Source organism: Magnolia sinica, chromosome 10, assembly GCF_029962835.1.
Source record: "Magnolia sinica isolate HGM2019 chromosome 10, MsV1, whole genome shotgun sequence".
In the NCBI taxonomy this organism is placed as follows: domain Eukaryota; kingdom Viridiplantae; phylum Streptophyta; class Magnoliopsida; order Magnoliales; family Magnoliaceae; genus Magnolia; species Magnolia sinica.
Genome location: NC_080582.1, coordinates 20,065,773 through 20,087,249, shown reverse-complemented (window position 1 = coordinate 20,087,249; position 21,477 = coordinate 20,065,773). Strand labels below are relative to the sequence as shown.

General features: G+C 40.6%; 1 protein-coding gene across 1 annotated transcript in view; it reads left to right on the top strand.

Moving 5' to 3' along the window:
* The first annotated feature begins 399 nt into the window (after positions 1-399).
* The window catches only part of LOC131258136 (nudix hydrolase 2-like), a 48,218-nt gene continuing 27,140 nt past the window's right edge, over positions 400-21,477 (top strand). The window contains exons 1-2 of the mRNA XM_058259244.1: positions 400-688; positions 17,760-17,983. Coding sequence (XP_058115227.1) covers positions 541-688; positions 17,760-17,983 — 372 coding nt within the window. The 5' untranslated portion in view covers positions 400-540. The remainder of the gene's footprint in view (positions 689-17,759; positions 17,984-21,477) is intronic.

Below are 21,477 nucleotides of genomic sequence, written 5' to 3'. Positions count from 1 at the left end.
TGTAGGCCACAAAAGTTTTGGATCAAGTTAATATTTATAATTTCCGTTCATCCAGATATTATTTATATTATAAACATTTTGGATGGAAAATAAACATCAATAAAACCTTAAGATGGACCCTTTGTAATTTTTAATGGTAAAGCACTGAATAAACAATTTTTACTATTGTGTGGTCCATGTAAGTATTTAATCTCCTTAATTTGTTCTATACATCTTAAAATTGGTTTTAAAAACTAATGGACGGCGTGGATATATAAAAAAATTATTAAGGTGGGCCCCACCGTATGGGTAACACCCACTAAGGTGTCACCCGGGTAACACCTAATCCGCTCCCCTCATTGACAGCCCCGGCTCTAAAGTCACGGGGTGCGTGCGTATTTATACGCAGGCGCATGTTAGCTTCGCGGCCAAAAGGCACCCCTCCATTCTAACTGCCGTAACCCCCTTCTAATTCCTCTCCACAGAAAGGTTGAGAAACTCCAGAATCAGGACTTCTCTCAACTTTCACAATTAAAAAAAGAAAAACGAAGAAAATAGAAAATGTTGAGATCTCTTTATCGTCCTCTGCCGATTCTCTGCATTTCTTTGAATGAGAGTCTCATCCGATCCTCTTATCGTCCATCAATCAGCACCGTCCAGAGCACAGCACGTGCCGTCTCTCTCCTCTCGCGTTTCGCCACTTCCAAAGGTATGTTTTCCTTCAATTCGCCTTTTGTAGCTCGAGTTCGACTCTGAACTGTACTTCTGATGATTTGGAATCTCGGTTTGGTTTATTTGATGGAGAGAAAGCTTCAGGAAGTTCTCTGTAGTTCATCCCCACCGTACACGTGGCAATTATTTGCGCTGATGGGACTTTTGGTCTCGGCGTCCATCGCATAGATCGGTCTCACCAGTTGAATGTAGTCTGCACTCAGTTTTTCTCAATTTTGGCTAACCATCCACTTTTCAGGCCACTGATCATTTTAGATATGGCCCATCCGTGTTGTGGCCCGCAAAATCAACCGTTCCGATCATCATAAGCAAATGCGATTAGTAAATTAGAGATTTTATGGCGCATATCTATGGATCTACGTTGAGCATTCACATCATATTAGTCATCGAATGGTTGGGCTTTCATTTTTTATTTATATTTTTTTATATAAATTGGAGACTGGATTGTCTAAAATGTTGTGGAATAAACGTACTCTATAGCTCTTGTGAGGGTGCCTGGCATGAAATTTGGATGCCTAAAATATAGGCCAATCCAACCTTTATCATTTGGGCCACCACGTGAATCAGAGGTTTTTGGGTGGTTGTCCATTTTTTTCTATGGTGTGGCCCACTGCATTGTTTTATGTGATCCAACGTGCACATCAGGTGAGTCATAGAAAGATGATGGCTATCTAAAAGATCAGGCCTATAAATCATCTAGTAGGTACCTGTCACTAGAGCTGTACATGAACTGAGTTACCTCCGTTAACTCGCTCAACTCGACTTGAAAAAGCTCGATTTGACTCGGCTTGAACCCGAGCCGAGTCGAGCTGATTTTTTGAGCTCGAAAAAATTTCGAGCCAAGACTGAGCTAGACCGAGCTTGACTTGACTCAGAACTTGACTCGGTTGGAATCAATTCGGCTCAGATCGAGTTCACTTAATATAAATATTTTGTAAATATTTATATTTAAATAAATTATATTATATATCTTATATATTATATATTATATATTATATACATTAAAAATCTTGAAGTCTAAACTCGAACTTAGCTTGTATGCTCAAACTCGAGCTCGGCTTGAAAGATCGAGTCAAGCTCAAGCTGGCCCGAGTTGCTGACCGAGCCGAGCTGGCCAGTCAGGCTCGAGGTCCGAGCCGAGCCGAGTTTGAGCTAGGGTAGCCTGTTGGCCGAGCCAAGCCGATCCGGGCCAAGCTCAACTCGGTTCGGCCTGTGTACAGCTCTAGGCCGTCACGGTTTGGGTGAACGGCTTGGGTTGTGGGTTTCCTCCCCACATACACGAGTTCGAGTCCCCTCTCTGTGGATACCCGATGCATGTGGTTGGCGGGTGGTTGCGTGCATCCGCATGGAATAGTCCCCCCTCAAAAACGGGGCGGAGACGCCCCGTCGTCAAAAAAAAAAAAAAAAAAAAAAAAACATCATTTGGTAGGTCATTGATTAGGCAGCTAGCTATACAAAATCAATCAGCAATGAATTCTCATTAGATATCTCTTAATCATTGGAGCATCTTTCTTGACTACTCTATTTTTTAGTTAGTCATTAGATGTTGATGACGTTAAGAACCTTTCTTCTTTGTACGTTTAAGAAGTCTATTTAAAGGCCTGACATGAGTAGTCTCTAGGCACCTTTGAAGTGAATAAAAAAATTCCACATAACGTTTTCTACGTTGTTTGTAATTCCTATTCTTAGCTTGGATGTGCTTACGTTTGGGTGGATCCTTTCTATCAGCTGGTTGCATTAGATTGGTATCAAAGCAAGTTTTGATGGATGGATTAAAGTCCTGGATCAACGACAATCACAATCTTCTGCTTCCGGGTTTTTTAATCATTAAAAATTCTGCATCTTTTGTTTTATTTTCTTCAGTGCATCAATTCTTCCTATTCCCTTCACTTTTTTTATTTGTCTCTTTTCTTTTACAAGGTCCAAATGTCCAATTAACGAGGGGAGACTGCCAAAATTTCGGCACACATCTATCCTCCTATTCTAGCCTATTAAAAGCCCAGAAAACCAGCTCATTAATAGTCCAAATTCAGTTCCTGTTCGAGCCTAGTAAAAGCCCAGAAAACCAGCCCATTAGTAGTTCAGATCTAGCTCCTATTCCAGGCCATTAAAAGCCCAAGAAATCAGCCCATTAACAGTCCAAGCACTATTCTGGCCCATTAAAAGCCCAGAAGACTAGCCACTTAACAGTCCAAACCTAGCGCTATTACATCCCATTAAGAGCCCAGAAGACCTGCCCATTAACAGTCTAAACCCAACCCCTATTATGGCCCATTAAAAGCCCCAAAACCAGTCAGTTAACAGTCCAAATCCAGCTCTCATTCCAGCCCTTAAAGGCCCAGAAACCAGCCCATTAAAAGTCCAAATCAAGCCCCTATTTTGAATGTTAATGGCTAGATTTTGGGCTTTTAATGGGCTCGAAAGACCCGCCCATTAACAGTCTAAACCCAACCCCTATTATGACCCATTAAAAGCCCCAAAGCCAGCCAGTTACAGGCCAAATCCAGCCCTCATTCTAGCCCTTAAAGGCCCAGAAATGAGCCCATTAAAAGTCCAAATCAAGCCCCTATTCCAGCCCATTAAAAGCCTAGAAAACTAGCCCATCAGCAGTCCAAATCCAGCCCCTATTCCAGCCCATTAAAAGCCCAAAATCTAGCCATTAACATTCAAAATTCTAGCTCCATTCCAACTTATTAAAGACTAGAATCTCAGCCCATTAACAATCCTCTACTCTAGCTCAGAAACTATGCTATATTCTGTCAATTACTTTGCTGACATTGCTCCGGTCACCCGTAGTGGTCACGTTTATTGAGGGAAGCTTACTGATCAACAATGAGGTAATTGCATCACTGAGTTATTTGCAAGGGTAGCGAGCTTGGTAGCCGCTGTTGACTAGGTACGTGGAGAACAACATGGAAAGCAACTTAACTCCACTAGGGTCCTAATAGACCCAAATATGCAACTAGGTGTCTAGATAAAACCTTTGGGGAATCAAAACTATACATATTATCGGGAATTTGTTATGACTTCACATAATGGCTCTTTGTAGAAAGAGCCCGTGACCTCTTGATAGAAATGCCCAAGAAGGATGATATCATAAAAAAGGTAGGAGTTGATTTTCGGATTTTGCGGGTCGCCTTGATGCAAAGGCTTTTGTTGATTGGATTGTTTGAAGATTATTTTGCATGGTATGTCATAGATGATGTCCAATGAGTGGCTCTTGCCAAAGTCAAGCTAAATAGCCTAGCAAGAATTTGGTAGTGAAGCACTGATGATAACAATCTCATTATAGGTCGACCTGCTATCACCAGGTGGGCTGACATGAGAGAGAAGCTGGAAAGTAAATATTTGCCTTTAAACTCTATGGATATCCTTCTTTAGGAGCTCATTACATTTAAACATGGAACTTTATTGGTGGATGATTGCACTAAGAAGCTCAATGAGCCTTTTGTTTGTTGTAAGCTTGCAGAGACCAACTGTGTAATGGCTAACCGCTATTGGGCAAGGTTGCACCAAGAGATTAAGTGTGAGATACTCATGTATGATTTTGAGTTATTCAACGATGTTCATCAGAAGGTTTGATGATTTGAACAACAACTACGGTAACAAATTCTCCGATGCTTTGGCTCCTAAGCCGATGAATATTTTGTGAGGAAAGGTCCAGATCCACTTCTTAAATGGACTTCGCCGCAAGGCTATCGACAATATTTCTACCATTTTTATCCGTGCCCATAGATATAGACTCCACTTGTCGGGCCTAGAATTTATACCAGAGGCAACTACTGTTGTAGGGACATGACACCAGAGGGCAATGTCATAATCTAAGTCCTCCCCTCAAGCAAGAATCGCGGGATATTGAATGTTACTTTTGCGGACGAGAGGAGATTTTTCTAATGAGTGTTCACAATTCATGAACCTTCATTACTATGGTAATGAGGACCTAATGCAAGGGCATTTTCACACCGGGCTTGAGTGGGGTGGCCTGTGGGATGCAGGGGCACGCTTGGGGTGGGTGGCCTGTGTGAGGTGGGTCCCACCTGTGTGAAGCGGAACCCATGTGAAGTGGGGCCCACGAGGGGGGTTCGGTCGAGGTCCTAACCTATGGGATGTGGGGCCTGGGCTATGAGATAAATGGATTGATTAGCCATGTTTTATCAATTCGAGCTTTTAGAGCAAGTGGTTAATTATCTTGCATCAAATTGGTATTAGAGTGGGAGGTCTCGTGTTCGAGACTTCTCACCGGGGGTAATTAATGCAGGGTCATTTTCACACCGGGCTTGAGTGAGGTGGCCTGTGGGATGCAGGGGTACACTCGGGGTGGGCGGCTCATGTGAAGTGGGGCCCACGAGGGGGGTTCGGTCGAGGTCCTATGCCTATATTATTCAAATATCGTCAATACACTTATGATACAAGCATTACCTAGAACTTACATAGTCGAAAATATTGGTGATACATTGGCAATATTGATGCATTGGCAATACAAGCGCACCTAGAATTTACGTAGTTGAAAATATTGACGATTATATTAACAATATTGTTACATTGGCGATACTTAGCGATACATTGCTAATACCAGGAATTTTTTATACTACCAACGTTATTATTATCACTACCAGTATTATCGGTATCGCTGAGTTGAAGATAAAGATCATATTGAAGATAATTCAAACACTGTCTATGAGGATGTTACCTTTTGAAGTAGTAACTAGTATATGTCCGCGTGTTCCAGTTGATTTGGTTCCTCTATTTGTAATGTCGAGATCAAGAGCAGAAGTTGCCAACTCCATCCACCATATGTAGCAAGTGCATGACAAAGTTCAACATAATATCTTTGCAAGTAATGAAAGTTATAAGCAACATGCAGATGCAATGTGTCGTTTTGCTGAATTTGTGGAAAGCAACATGGTTATGGTCCATATATGTCTGGAACGGTTAGCCCTCAAGTCCTTGAAGAACCTCCATCTTTGCACTACAGGAGTGTTCAATGTCATAAAGAAGATATTGCCAATTCGTATGTTTTAGATTTCACACCGGATTTACTTATTAGTCCCACTTTCAATGTGGAAGATCTTTCCATCTATTGTGGCACCATGCTATGTCATCGAGGAACAAACAATTAGACTTTCAACCATTTTGCACCAACAGACACGATTATTGATGTTCTCGATGATCATCGTATCCATGTTTCAAGATAGTTACCGGAAGTTTCTTGTCTGTTGGCAAGGATAACCTTTCTCTAATGCTACTTTCATCATAGCTACAAATTTCCAATGCCTGAATCCTGACCTTGAGCAATATCAAACCATTAACGACCCCCGAAATGATTGAAAATTTTTTTGCCCAAAAACATTCTGAAAAAAAATATTTAGAAAATCTAAAATAACGTAAATATTCCAAATATATATTCATTTTTTGTTTTGTTTTGAACATGTTTATGGTAACCTAATAGTCAATTCTTTGGTGAGAGTGTTTGATGTAGGACGGAATGATCTAACCTAATATGATGCTATGAAAGTAAAAGACAGATCAACAAAAACTATGGAATGACAAAATAAAGCTAATTTACCATAAATTCAAAAATTTTAGATTCATCACATGTCCAAATTCAAGCATATGATAGTCCTACAATGCGAATCTCATAAATTACTAATTATCCTGGACCTATGGAAGATAGAACCCTCATCCTAGCATAGGAATTGATCTAATTCTAATGGGAATCTCTTGGTTTGTTAAAGGGCTTAAGAACTAGGGTTTTGGGATTTTGGAAAAATTAAGGTTTTTGCAAAATTAGGATTGGGGTTTTAGAGATTTCGGGTTAGGATTTTAGGGATTTAGGGTTTTGAGAACTAGGTTTGGATGGATTAGGGGTGTAAAGAAGAAGAACAAAGGTTTAAAAGGAGAAAGTAGAAAAAAAAAACAAGAAGAGATGAAGGAAGAAAAGAAGAAGACATGCAGAAGAAAGAAAAGAAGAAGATGAGAAGATAATACCTCGTTGAGAAGAGAGAAAAGTAGACAAAGATAACTAGGGAATCCCTCCCCGTGGTTTCACACCACCAATCCAATCATAAGATGAAATTTTGCTCAATTTCAAAGAAAAATGAGAGAAATCTCTTTCATTCATAACATGCCTATTGGCTAGGGTGGGGACGTCCAACCCTTTATAGTCTTAGAAAAGACCTTTTACAAAAAGGCACTCTCAAATAAGATTCTTAACATAAAGATGCTTGATGAATTAAAAGTTGTTCCTAACTCCCCAATCTCAACACAAATATGAGCTATACCAAAAACTAATGAAATATGTAAACAAACTAAACAACTAAATTATTTCGTGGCCCATGAGAGTCCTCGATCAATATGCCGATGATGATGATCTAACGGACCAATCATCGTGCCCACTCGATCCAACAGACCGACGTGTCCATCAAACTCGTATATGCAACCCACATGCATCTTCCCAATGTGGGGTCCTCAAAGATGCATGGACATGCACGTGGGGTCTTTGATGTGGGTAGGAATGTGAATTGGGCCAAGTGGGCCCCATGTATGGTCGTTTAGCCATAAGAAGATTAGCTCAACCATCCTCCTCTAGTATGTTGCTCGGATGTTCTCATCAATTCCCCTCGGCTAAGGAGATTTTGCCTTTGGTGAAATAAAGTTGTGGTGACACTTAAGGAGATCCAGGTCTTTTCGCTGAAGCTCGGTGTCTGTGATCCATGTACTGTTGGACTTTGGCCTGCCCTTCCACTTGACGAGGTACTCCTAGTGACCTCCATGTCATGTGGAAACCACTCGCTCTTCCCAGACATCCTCTATCTTTTCTCTCTTGGTAGGTGTGTATGGTAAAAGAGGTAGATGCTGGAAAGAATTGGGTATAGGCCAAGGGTCATAGGACAGGTCGGGAGGAATATCATGAGGATCAAGATGATGATCTGAATAAAGGCTAGTAGGTGTAGATGTTGGACGCTTAAAAGATATAAGATCTTTCACATTGAATGTAGATATAATACCCATATCAGGTGGAAGATCTACAACATATGCATCATGTCCCAAATTACTCGGTAGGATTTCACACTACGGGATTGTAGTTTTTTAACGGTCCCTTGCGGACACTATTCAAGCCTTATATGAACTATCGCATAGTCACCAACTTGAAACTTTCTGAACCTGTGATGAGAGCCAGCACAGATCTTGTATGTTCATTGCTCATGCAAATCCATTTTCTAATTTCAACATGTCAATCATAGATATGATGTATAAATGCATCGTAGACTCTGATGACCTATGTGAGACTAACACGAGAATAAAATCTATGGGCTTCTTAGGCTCATCTACTTGTCTTTCCAAATCCGTTTCCTCCATGGGTCTCATTTTTTCTTGAGGAAGGTTTGGTAAAGTCAACTCGGGGATAAGATCTAAAGCATGTTGAGTGTCCTGCACGGGTGTTAGTTCATCTATTTTGTCCTCTAGTATAACATCACTAGACTCTTCCAATACTAGACTCACCTCAGGTGGTAACTCTATACTACCCTCGGGTGTAACCTCAGGTGGCATCTCTATACTAACCTTACATGTGACCTCACTTACCACGTGGGCATACACCGTCAAATCAACTTTAGTTTTCCTTTTGGACTCTTTGGCATTTATTATAGGGAGAGACTCAAGCTAGAATTTCCTTACATTTTCAGGGTCATGTTTCTTGATGTCCTCCTTTTTTGGAGTGCTTTTGGGTGGGAGAGGATTCGACTTTATCTTCTTACCCTTATGCATAAATGAACATATATTTGAGTGACCAAATAATGTCACATCGTGATTATCTTCTTACCCTCGTGCATAAACGAATACATGTTTGAGCGACCAAATAGTGTCACATCGTGATCATACAAGCAGGGTCTACCCAAAATAATGTGGCTTACATCCATAGGCAAAACATCACACCACAACGTGTTTGTATAGGAACCAAACTGGATGGGAACGAGACAACACTGAGAAACCGGAATCGAAGACGCATCAACCCATGAGACTTGATAGGGCTCAGGGTGAGGAATGGCTATTAAACCTAAGTGATCCACGGTTCTAGCAGAGACCACATTGGTGCGATTGCCACTATAAATGATCACCTTGTAGTTTTTGCCACCTCACTTAGTATAAGTGTGAAAATTTGATTTTTTGCGCCAATCTTCACTCTCTTTAGCCTGGGCCAAGGCGCATCTGACAACTGCAAGTGGCACGGTCTCAACTCCTCCAACTTCACTTCCCACTTGAGATTGGCCATCTTCCATGTTGTTGGGGTTTGCTTGGAGGGTAGCTTCCAATTATTTCATGCGAGTGTTGATCTCATTTTTGAGGACTGCCAGCTGGTTACTAGTGGCTATACTTTGGGCTTTGATGGCCGTAAGATGGTGGTTGATGGCGTTAAGGGCCTTGGTAAGCTGTTTCGAGTTCATTGTGGGGTGCAAACCAAAACCACACTCACTACGGGTGGGCATACACTAGACACACTAACTGGGGAGAACTAACCACAAAAATCCTAAACATAATATGATGAGAATGGAAGGCTACTAATTCTAAACGCGGCAATATGTAAACCCTAAACTCTAATGCTATATGAAAATCCTATGCTAGACCTAGGCTCTGATACGAAATTTTGATGCAAGACGGAATGATCTAACCTAATAGATGCTATTAAATTAAAAGACAGATCAACTAGAGCAATGGAATGATAAAATAAAGCTAATTTACCATAAATTTAGAAATTTTAGATTCATGACATGTCCAAATTCAAGCCTACTACAGTCCCGCAATGCCAATTAAATACCGATTATCCAGGACCTATAGGAGATAGAACCCCCATCCTAGCATGGTAATTGATCTAATTCTAAAGGGAATCTCTTGGTTTATTAAAGGGCTTAAGAACTAGGGTTTTGGGATTTGGGGATTTTGGAAAAATTAGAGTTTTTACAAAATTAGGGGATTTTGGAGAAATTAGGATTAAGATTTTAGAGATTTAGTGTTAGGGTTTTGAGAACTAGGGTTTTGAAAACTAGGATTTCTATAACTAAGTTTGGATGGATTAGGGGTTGTAGAAAGAAGAAGAATGAATGTTTAAAAGAAGAAGGAAGGAAAAAAAAAAGAGAGATGAAGGAAGAAAAGAAGAAGATGATACCTTGTTGAGAAGAGAGAAAAGTAGTAAGATAACTAAGGAATCGCTCCCCGTGGTTTTGCACCACCAATCCAATCATAGGATGAGATTTGGTTCAATTTCAAAGCAAGATGAGAGTAATCTTTTTCAATCATAACATGCCTATTGGATAGGGTGGGGATGTCAAACCCTTTATAGTCTAAAAAAAATGCTTTCACAAAAAGGCGCTTTCGGATAAGATTCTCAACATAAAGATGCTCGATGAATTTAAAGTTGTTCCTAACTCCCTAATCTCAACACAGATATAAGCTATTTAAAAAATAACGAAATATGTAAACAAACTAAACAACTAAACTATTTCATGGCTCATGGGGGTCCATGATTTAGATGCCTGATGATGATGATCCAATGGTCCGATCGTCTTGTCCACTCGATACAATGGTACAATGTGTCTGTCAAGCTTTTATATGTAACTCATGTGTATCTTCCCAGTATAGGGTTTTTAAAGACACAAAAACATGCATGTGGGGTCTTCAATGTGGTTAGGAATGTGAATTGGGCCAAGTGGGCTACATGTAATGGTCATCTAGCCGTAAGGAGACTGGCTCAACCCTCTTCCTTTGGTATGTTGCTCGGATGTCCTCATCAATGTTGCATCTGGTTGTCTAGTAAATTTATGAATATGATTGTGTCTCTAATATTTACACACCACAATCAAACATTAGAATTAGAAATTGGAAAAAATGCATAAATACCACTTTTTTTTTGATTTTTTGAAAAAATGGCCCTCAAAGCTTCTATTTGCCCAAATCGCTTCAATCTATGGTTTTAATCCTAAAAACTAGAGTAAGAGTAGTCGTAATCTACTGCAAAATAATCTAGAAAAGTTTTTAGAATAAGGAGTGGAAAAATGAGGAGAAAATAGATTTAAATAGAAAAAAATGGCCATTTTTAGACCATTACGGGGGTAACGGTCGTTATGCCTCATGGTGGCCATTACAACCCCCTTAATGGTCGATAGGGTCCCAAAAGACCGTCCCATTTCACTCCCGTATAGCGTGATGGTCATGGCCGTTACTTATTCATATTGGCCTTTACGGTCGTATTGTAATGGATACGAAGCACCTTGGTGAGGAGGCCCATTCCTTCTAATTAGGCAGCTAGCTATGCAAAATCAATCAGCCAGCCAAGCAATAAAATCCAATTAGATATCTCTTGTCCATTGAGCATCTTTCTTGATTAGTCTTTTATTTTTGTAATGAGTCATGGTTGTCAATGACGTTAAGAACCTTCCTTTGTATGTCTAAGAAGCCTATTTAAGGGCCTAGCATTAGTCCCAAGGCACTTTTGAAATGAATAAGAAAATTCTGATATCGTTTTCTACCATGTTTTTGATTCTTGTGCTTATCTTGGAGGTGCCTATGTTTGGGCGGATCATTCCCATCAGCTGGTTGCACCAATAATGTCATAGGAAACAATGGATAGCTACCCAAAAACCTCCAAATTCATTTGGTGGCCCACATAATTGTTGGATTGGTTTGATTTTGGAGTGTCCCAATTTCATAGTTGGGTGACCCTTTTCGATATGTTCATCGCCACACATACACCACACGGTGGGCCTCGCTCGCGATATATGTCAAATCATTTTTTTCCCACAAATGTTGTACTGTAGGGGATATGGCATCCTTTGATTATGCTCTAATTACATAATTTCATGCATAAGTCTTTTTGTCTCTCTTTTATAATAATCGAGTTTTTCCATAAGAATATTTGTAGGTGCCATATGGTAATGGGATTGGATAAAGAAAAGAGTGTTAGTTTAGGGAGAAAACCCTATGAACATCTTTGAATCTTCTGGGTTGTGCAAATCAGTTCTTATCCTCTTAATTTCTTCTTTCTCATCTCTATTACACCATGGATTTCCTCAGGGGTTTATTTATTTATTTATTTATTTATAGTTTTATTAATGTGATATTGAAAGTTGGTTAGACTCCACTTTTTAGATCGTTATTTCTTTATTTAATAATGGCAGTGCTTTAGTATTGTGGAGATGGAGTAACTTTCACCTCCTAAATTGGGAGGTGGGTAGGCTGTTGGCAGAGGCAGGTAGGTGCTGGTTTTGAGAGTCTTGTCCACCATGAATACAACCTTGCGTGGGAAATGGATCTAGAGATTTGGCATGAAAGAAGAAGTTGGTGGAGGGAGAAGATTGCAAGTAAATATGGTGTCCAAGAAGGGGTTTGGTGGATTAGATACTTCCATCTATAGGACTTGCGGCTTATGGAAAGTAGTTACCAGGTTGGCCCCAATGTTTAAAGAAGTTATCTTATTTTCGCTTGGCGATGGTTCATGGGTTCAGTTTTGGCAATCTGAATGGCACTTAGATTATCAACATGGAGTGGAGTAGGATTCTGCAGAGGAATGCCCAAGTCGGAAAGAAGTCCACATAACCAGACAAACTCACTACACGCAGCGGACATCGCCTGATACTCGGCTTCTGTGCTTGATTTGGAAACAGTGGCCTGCTTCTTACACTTCCAAGAGATGAGAGAAGTGTCGAGAAAAACACAGTAGCCAGTGATAGATCTTCATGTGAGAGTGCAACCAGCCCAATCAGCATCCGAATAAGCACGAAGGTCTAGAGTCGCCATGGAGGAGAAGAACAGTGATTGATCCAGAGTTCCACGTAGGTACCGTAGGATGCGCAACACCGCAGTCATATGAAAGTCCGAGGAGCAGAAACAAACTGACTGACGACTTGGACAATGTAGGCAATATCAGGGCGAGTCATAGTTAAGTAAACCAGACTCCCAACCAAACGGTGGTATAAGTTGGGCTGTGCAAGTAGATCACCATCGTCACGGCCCTATTGGACGTTAAGTTCTAAGGGAGTCTGAACTTTCTTCTGATCCGTCAATGATGCCAAGGCGAGAAAATCCTTGGTATATTTACGCTAGCTGACCAGGATCCCACGTTTAGAACGTGAAATTTCAAGCCCAAGAAAGTATGTGAGATGGGCGAGGCCTTTCATCTTGAAGGAGGATTGCAAAACTTCCTTTAAAGCCGAGATGCCAGTAGCATCGCTACTAGTTAGAAGAAGGTCATCAACATAGACGGGAACTATGATAATTCCGCGAGCAGTGGTGCATAAAAATAAGGATGGGTCATGACTACTTTGAGTAAAGCCAGCGCCTGTAACAACATCGTGAAAGTGTTGGAACCATGCCCGAGGTGCCTGTTTAAGGCCATACAGGGCTTTCTTTAGGCGACATACCTTGTTGTCAGGGATTAAAGAGCCAGGAGGAGGTTTCAAATATACTGTTTCGTGGAGGTCTCCATGAAGAAAAGCATTTTTTACATCCATCTGAGCAAGTGGCCATGAGCGAACGGAAGATATTGCCAGAAGAGTACGAACAGTTTTCATCTTGGCCACGAGAGCGAATGTCTCATCATAATCAATTTCGTATTCCTGTTTGTATCCGTGAGCGACAAGTCGAGCCTTGTATCGATCCAATGATCCATCAGACTTGAGCTTGATAGAATAAATCCATTTGCTACCAATTAATTGTTGGTCAGCGGGTTGAGTGGCAATGTCTCATGTATGATTATCATCCAATGTTGCAAGTTCTTCTACCACAGCCTTCTTCCAACAATCATGAGTGGCTGCCTGAGAGTATGAAGTATGAATAGAAACAGTATCCAGAGTAACATTCATGGCAGACAGCATATCAAGCGATTAGGCGCTCGATGTATACGATCGGAACGACGTATCGAGGTAGGTGCAACAGGTACGGTAGGTTCGGGTTGAGTAATAGGTCGTGGAGCTGTACGTGGACGATGCGAGTAAACCTGCAACGGACGAGGAAGAGTACTCGAGGCAAAAAGAATATCAGGAAAGGTCTTAGACCAGGAGATTTTGGGGCATGCGGAGGAGGAAGAGATGAATGAAAGGCAATATGTTCAAGAAAAACAACATGTCGTGAAACCCGAACACGACGAGAAACCGGATCATAACATTGAAAACCCTTCTGAGTTTCTCCAAATCCCAAGTACATACATTTGATCGATTTTAGAGATAGTTTGTTATGCTCACGTGAAGCCAGGTGAATATAATACACACAACCAAAAATAAGAAATGTAGAATATGCAGCAGGTAAGCCGTTGAGAACAAAGTATGGAGATTTACTGTTCAGAATGTTGGTTGACATTCGGTTAACAAGTAGATTGAATGTAACATTGCTTCCGCTCAAAAAGAACGAGGAACACTCATAACTGTCATCAGAGTGTTGGCAGTTTTAACAATATGACTATTTTTTTGTTCAGCCACCCCGTTCTATTGTGGAGTATCAGAACAGGTGGTCTGATGAATAATCTCATGACTCTGAAGAAATGTATGAAAATCGGTTAAGAGATATTCCCTCCCTGAGTCAGAGTGGAGAGTTTGAACTGGAACTCAAAATTGAGTCTCCAACATAGAGTGAAATATCTTGAATTTTTCAAAAACCTGTGACTTCGAGTGCAGAAAGTAAATCCAGGTGTAACTTGTGAAATCATCAATAAATATAACATAGTATTATAACCCAGAGAGAGACATAATTGGTGAAGCACCCCAAACATCTATATACACTAGTTCAAACATAGAAGATGATTTTGTAGTACTTAGAGGAAAATGAATACACTTACTTTTTGAAAGACAACAAGATGAGCAAGAATAATTCAAATCTTTTTTATTAATAGAAACGTTCCCTAACATGCCAGAAGAAAATAACTAAATTAACCGATCGGAATGTGGATGACCCAGGCGAAAGTGCCACAGTTTCCACAATTTATTTGCCAAACAAATATCTAATGAAGGTGGAGAAAAGAAACAACAAGCCGGAGTGACAAATGGATCAAAGTCCAACACGTATAGATGACCATGTCGCCTACCCATCCCAAGTACATTCCCCGTTGCCAGATCCTACACAAAATAACAGTTGAGAAGAAATATGACTAAGCAGTTATTGGATGTGAGTTGACCAATTGAAATTAAATTGGATGAGAGGTTAAGGACATGAAACACATCACGAAGGGTGAACTGGCGATGAGCAGAAGGAGAGAAAATTAATGATCCAACGGATTGAATAGGTAGTCTAGTGCCATTTGCAGTAGAAATAGCCTAATTTCCGGTGTAGGGACAAATGTCACGAAGATGGGATACAGCACCAGTCATATGATTGGAAGCACCTGAATCGAAGAAACATATAGAAGATGGGGATATACCTGACATACCGGCCGTAGAAAGGGCCTGAACAATTTTTTGGAGCATTGCAGGAGTCAAAGGTGATGAAAGACCTTCAACAGAAATAGTAGAGACGGAATCACTAACAGACGGCTCTGAAGAAATAGTGGCAGCATTAGCAGAAAGAGCACGACCAAGGCCATGACCACGACCAACACGTCCACGGTCGAAAGAAGATGCATATGCACGTGTACGGCAGTCCTGAATACTATGACCAGTCTGTTGACAATAAGCGCACCATTCTTTGCATTGAGCGACAACATGACCCACCTTGTTGCAGCCGCGACAAGTCAAAGGAGTGTAACCACATGTTGGTGTAGTGGTGGACACAGCAAGCACCATATCAGATGATCCCGGAGTTGAGGAAGGAAGAGAGAGAACTTTCAGTTGTTGTTCCTTAGCCAATAAATCATTAATAACCGAATTCAATGAAGGAGTAGGGCCACGGTTCAAGAGAGCAGCCCGACAATGCTCAAATTCCGGACGCAGCTTCATAAGAAATTGTCGAATTTGCGCACTCTCGCGCATAGTTTGGAATATCTTAAAGTCATGAGGAAATGTTAGATCCATTATAGCCATCTCTGTCCAAATTGTGACAATTTTAAAGTAAAATGATTGAATATTGTCATCACCCTGAGTAAGTTAACGAGATCCTGTTCTATGCGGTATAACCGAGCCGCATTACTCTGTTGATAAATTGTCTGGAGATGCTCCCACATTGCCATAGCAGTGCGATGAGGTGTGTGGCCAACAACAATGAACCGATCGACCGAATCGAGAATCCAGGTAATAATCCGTCCATTGTTCATTTCCTAATCAACTAATTTGTTGGCATTGGTGGAAGTGGGGATAGTAACAGATCCATCAATTAGTCCCCACAAACCACGACCCTTGAGGAAGTTTTGAAAATGGATGGCCCATAGAGAATAGTTGGTACCATCAAAACTACAACGTGGGGCCTCTGTACGTGATGAGTCCTTGTCCATTGATCTGAAGTAATGTAAAGCACGCAAAGAGTTCCAACAGAAGAAGGTTGTAGATGTACCGTACAGCAGGAGATACCCAAGGGTTGAAGTTTTCTGGATTTGGCGAAATAGCAACAGCAATAGAGGCTCTGGATCGGGAAAAGCTAGATCTGGAACAGCAACAGGGGCGCTGGACGAGCAGAGGGGTTGCTGGATCTGGAATAGAGGAGCGCTGGATCTGGATGTGCTGGATCAGGAACAGAGGGGCACTGGATCTGGATCTGGAAAAGCTAGATCGGAACAGAGGGGTTACTGGATCGGAGTAGAGGGGTTGGACGAGCAAAGGGGCTGGACGACGCTGGTGCGCAAAGGGGTCGAGCGGAGGGGTCGGACAAGCAGAGGGACCAGACGACGCAGGTGCGTAGAGGGGACGAGCAGAGGGGTTGGATGAGCAAAGGGACCGGACGACACAGGGGCGTTGGACGAGCAGTGGGTAGTCGGATCTGACAGGTGGTGCCGGTTTTGGATTAGTGAAGCTTTGATACCATGAAAACTGAGAGGAGCTGAAAACTTTTTTGTATTTGAGACAACCCAAAGGGGTTGAATATATAGAGATTACAGTCATCTATACAAGGAAAATAATAAAATCAAAATCCTTTACCTATGGAAACGAACTATACAAGGTATACTAGCTATACAAGGTATGTGAGCCTGTCTAACAAGATGTGTGGAGTGGCGAGAGTTCACTCCATTCGGGTTTTCCAAGGTTGGCTTGGATCTCCTCAAAAAAGAACATTACAGTGTCTTGATGCTTCTCTTCTTGTGGTGCAGTCATTTGGTCACCTCCTTGCTAGTGGAATCTTTCAGAGGAGGAAGTGTCCTACTTCCTTAGGCTTTTGGAACACTTGAATGGTTGTCACCCATCTGTAAAGGAAAAGGATGTGCTCTAATGGAACAAAGACAAGTCCAGCTGCTAAATGGTCCAATGTTTTTATAGGATGCTCCAGGTCCTGCTCCAAGTGAGTCAAGTTTCATGACATCCTTCACTTGGACCTTTGGTGCACCCCCACCCCAGGTTGTGGCTTTTGTGTGTGGCTGGTGGGTAGGACGCAAGTCCTCAGAATCGATAATCTTCAATGGAGGTCGATCATTCCTCCCAATGTCTGCTTGATGTTATGTGCAATGCCGATTCGATTAACTACCCTTTCATTCATCGCCCTTTCGCCTATAAGGTTCGGGCTCATCTGCTTGTCTCTCTTCAAACTGCTTGGGTGATGCCAGGATCTATTGAAGATCTCCTCCTCGCTTGGCATGATGGAGGGGTTGGGGATGCCGGGATCCTTACAGGCCATTTGGGGGGAAAGGAACAACTGGTGTTTCCTGAATTCCTCTGGTTTGCTGCTTGAGGTGGTTAGAAGGATCAGGCGGGATGTGGTAGTGTGTACCTCTTGCCTAAAGGCCGTCGATATTTGTAAATTACCCCTCCTTTTTGGGCTGTAGTTTGTATTTTGATTCTGGCTGTATTCTTTCTTGTCATTGTTTCTTTGGTGGTTTTCTAATAAAAGTTTCTCCACAAAAAACAAAAAACTATACTATTGTTTTTCAGCGCTATTTGATTATTCCTAGTGACACATGTTGAAGTTATTTTAGTTTGCTCCTGTAGGTTACAAGGATAAAGCTGCGAGTCATGATTATAGAGCTATGCCAACCTTAGCAAATCCATCATCATCTGTACTATCAACATTAGCTGATGATGAAGAGGCGGTTGAACTGCTCGTTGCAACCAATGACACCCATGGAGGAGTCATAGTTGACATGAAGGTGCCAATGGATTCTGAAGCCTTTGTTTCTTCTCTAAGAGCGTCGATATCTCATTGGAGGAAACAGGTGACTCCTCTTTTCCTTTGGTCATTGGTCTCATTGCTGGAAACAAGTCATCCTTCTTTTTGTTTAATGAATTTCTGTATGAAAATTGGAGCAAAGAAAAATTGACGAGCGGTACTTTTTGTTTGAGGGTTAGAACTCAGAAGCTATAGCGAAGTTGTTGCTTGTTATCTACGCCATGCTTGCTAAAACGTGATATCTGTGATTAGTATTATATGAATCTTGGCATTGCAATGTTTTAAATAAAGGAAAATTAAGGCAGCCATGACCAAGATAAGGTTTTTGTTAATGAATTTGACTGGTGTGGAGTTGAGGTGGTTGAGACCTATCTGACTATGTTTAAGCCTCTAAGTAGACAGAAGCATAAGCCTGGATGGTAGAACAATTATTAACAATAGGTAACAATAAGGAAAAGGTTAATTTTTTAAAGATAAGATGATAAAATAAATATTAAGTATGAAATAGGTGCATGCCTATGCTTTAAATTATGAATCATGAAGGTTCAAGTTAAAGACAATACATGGAAATGGCAATAACAAATTTAAGAAACAAGGCTTCCTGCTCAAAGCTTGTGCATGTTGTATGCGGAAGGTTCCCTGATGTTATTGATAAAAAAAAGAAAAAAAGAATCCTGAACCTTATTGAACAAGAAGTAAAAGGAAGAAAAGATTCCTTGAACTTGCAAATTTTAGATCCTTCGCTAATTTGATAAATAAACTTAACAAAAAACTATGGAGGGACTTTCTTTTTTTTCTTTTTTTTTTTTTTCCTTTTTAGTTTGGGTTTTTATTTATTTATTTATTTATTTATTTTTGGGGGGGTGGGTGGACGTCTTCTATTTTGGTTTTAAATGACCCCATAGCCTGAGAATGCAATTATCTATACTGCTCTACAATGGCAAAGTCCCTTAGATTTACAACATGTCCTTTTTTGTACTTGATGAAACTACCACTAGAAAATTAAATTTTTTTGAGAGAGAACAATTTTATTGAGAAGTCTGCAAAAGCAGCAGAGAATACAAGCCACACACCACCAACACGACTAAGAAGACCCAAAAGGATTATCGGCCAAATTGGGCTTAACATACACCACCCAACTGGAGATGAACCCTTTCATACACCTAACAACCTCAATGACACCTAACATACACAATCTATTTTCTTCCAATCCTCTGTCTCAAGGGGAAAAAAATGTAAAAATCTTTAATTTGTTCCTCAATGGGAGCCCTTTATATACACATTACAACTATAAATAGAACTACAAAGGTAAAGCCAAAAATACCCCCGAAATAATATTATAAGACTAGACTTTACACAAACAGTCTCTCGCAAGCTGGAGCATATTTATCAAGCATGTCTGGCGTGTCAAGAATATTTCTTTAACGATCTTTTGCAAGAGCTTTGGTAAAGATATTCGTAGCGTGATTCCCATATTTCACGGGCGGCATAAATATTTCCTTGGATGTTACTTCTCAGACAAACTGGCAGTTGACTGCTGTGTGCTTTGTTTGCTCATGAATCAGTGGATTAGAAGAAATATGAATTGTAGCTTGATTGCCATTGTGCCTCTTCATGGACTTTTGAGGAGGAACATCAACTTAGCTAATAGATTCTTTAACCAACTCACATGCATTATTTGGATGGCATAGTATTCAACTTCAACACTTGATCAAGCAACAAATGGTTTGTTTCTATCTTTATGAGAGCCTGCCCATTCGTCACCAAAATAGCTATATATATATATATATATATATATATATATACCCTTAGGGACTATTCTGATTCAAGGAATCCACACTGTGGAGGTGGATAAGTTATGTTTTCCATCACCATTCACTGATGGATTTCAAAAGGTCTATTCGGATAGCAACTGGGAAATGTGGGAGAGCCACTCCAACGGATAGTGAGTGATGTTTGGATAGCCACATGCATTGTGTGGAATCTTCCATTTAGAAAAAAATAAAAAAATAAAAATCAGTGCATCACCCTTCTTATGAAGGTATATTGAACATTTACTCATCCACCCAATGGTTAATTACCTTTGTTTAGTATCAAGTGGATTCCACGTCCATTTAACTAACTCTCAATAGTTCAGCTGTACATTAAACAACAGATCATCAACTCAATGGGTTGGATTAAGGCATTATGATTGGAAGATGCCACCCATGCGACGGATCCAATGGCTTTACCACTCCATGGAATCTCTAGAAGTAAAATGAAGCACAAAACCAGAATAGAAGCAGCAACGTAGCTGGAACTTAAAATCGGAGCGTGCAGCATAATAGCGTCCCAAATTACTCATGTTGCAGTTCCAAAACATATATCCCATATGAAACACTGTGCATGCAATATGCAGTTCACACAACCTCTGCCATGGAACAGACAACCAATGTAAATATTTGACCAATACTCGACAATGCGGATGGAGAATGAAGACCAAAACACCTCAGCCATACAAAAGAGATGGACATTAACAGCTATTCACTAGAAATACATGACTGACACGATTAACATCAACAGACTTAGAATTCCACAAAATAAACCCAACCCAACTCCCCTGTTCTGGGCACCTACAAGTGTTGCTGTTCCCTCCCATGTAACTGGCCACAACATCTACAACAACATTCAATTCTTCTTGCAAATTGTTGGTTGCTACTAATTAACAGCCACTGACCCAATGTATGCCCTCTGGCAGCCGTAGCTTCCGTTCTTGTCTGAAGTCAACAAATACTGCATCCCTTATTCTCACCTGCAGGCTGCACACTGCCCAAGAGTCGTACACCCTAGGGACACATACTTGAATTATGACATAGAATTTGCCCATTTCCCTTAAAATTTGCTACGAGTCGGTGTTCTGCGATTTCCATAATGAAATAAGTATACACCATGAACTGATGATAAATAAATTTTGAATCAATGAACAGGAGCAAAAAGAAAATCCAAATAAAAACTCTATACTCACGGACTGCATGAAATTATTTCTAACCAAGGGTCAGAACACAAGGTATTTAGTAATGGTAACGGCTGGCCATGTGACCATTACGATATGGTTGCAACTGCCTTTACGAACCCCGTAACGTCTGTTATGGCCCTGTAACGTTCAAAGCTTTTTTAAAAGGAAAAAATGTAAAAGAAATAATGGAAAATTAAGAAAAATGTGATCATCCAAAATATGTTCTCGTTTATGGTTTTGGACATATATTTGATGGTGTAATGGGCCATTTTTTAGTAACAATGCCATCTCGAGCTGCCTAATACTATTAACTTGAGACTGACCCTAAAACAGTAAAGCTCCTATCTTTAGGATTTTAAATATCTAATTAAGATTATAAGTCTCCAAATGAATAATGATGAGCTGATGACACAATCAGTGTTCGAAGTATCGTTATTGCTACAAGTTTCGCTAGCCAGGGATATAGAAACAATATTGATATCGCTGATAACTAGAAATGCGGGGAAACATGGGAAAAACTGTAGAATTTTCAGTGAAACTTCAGG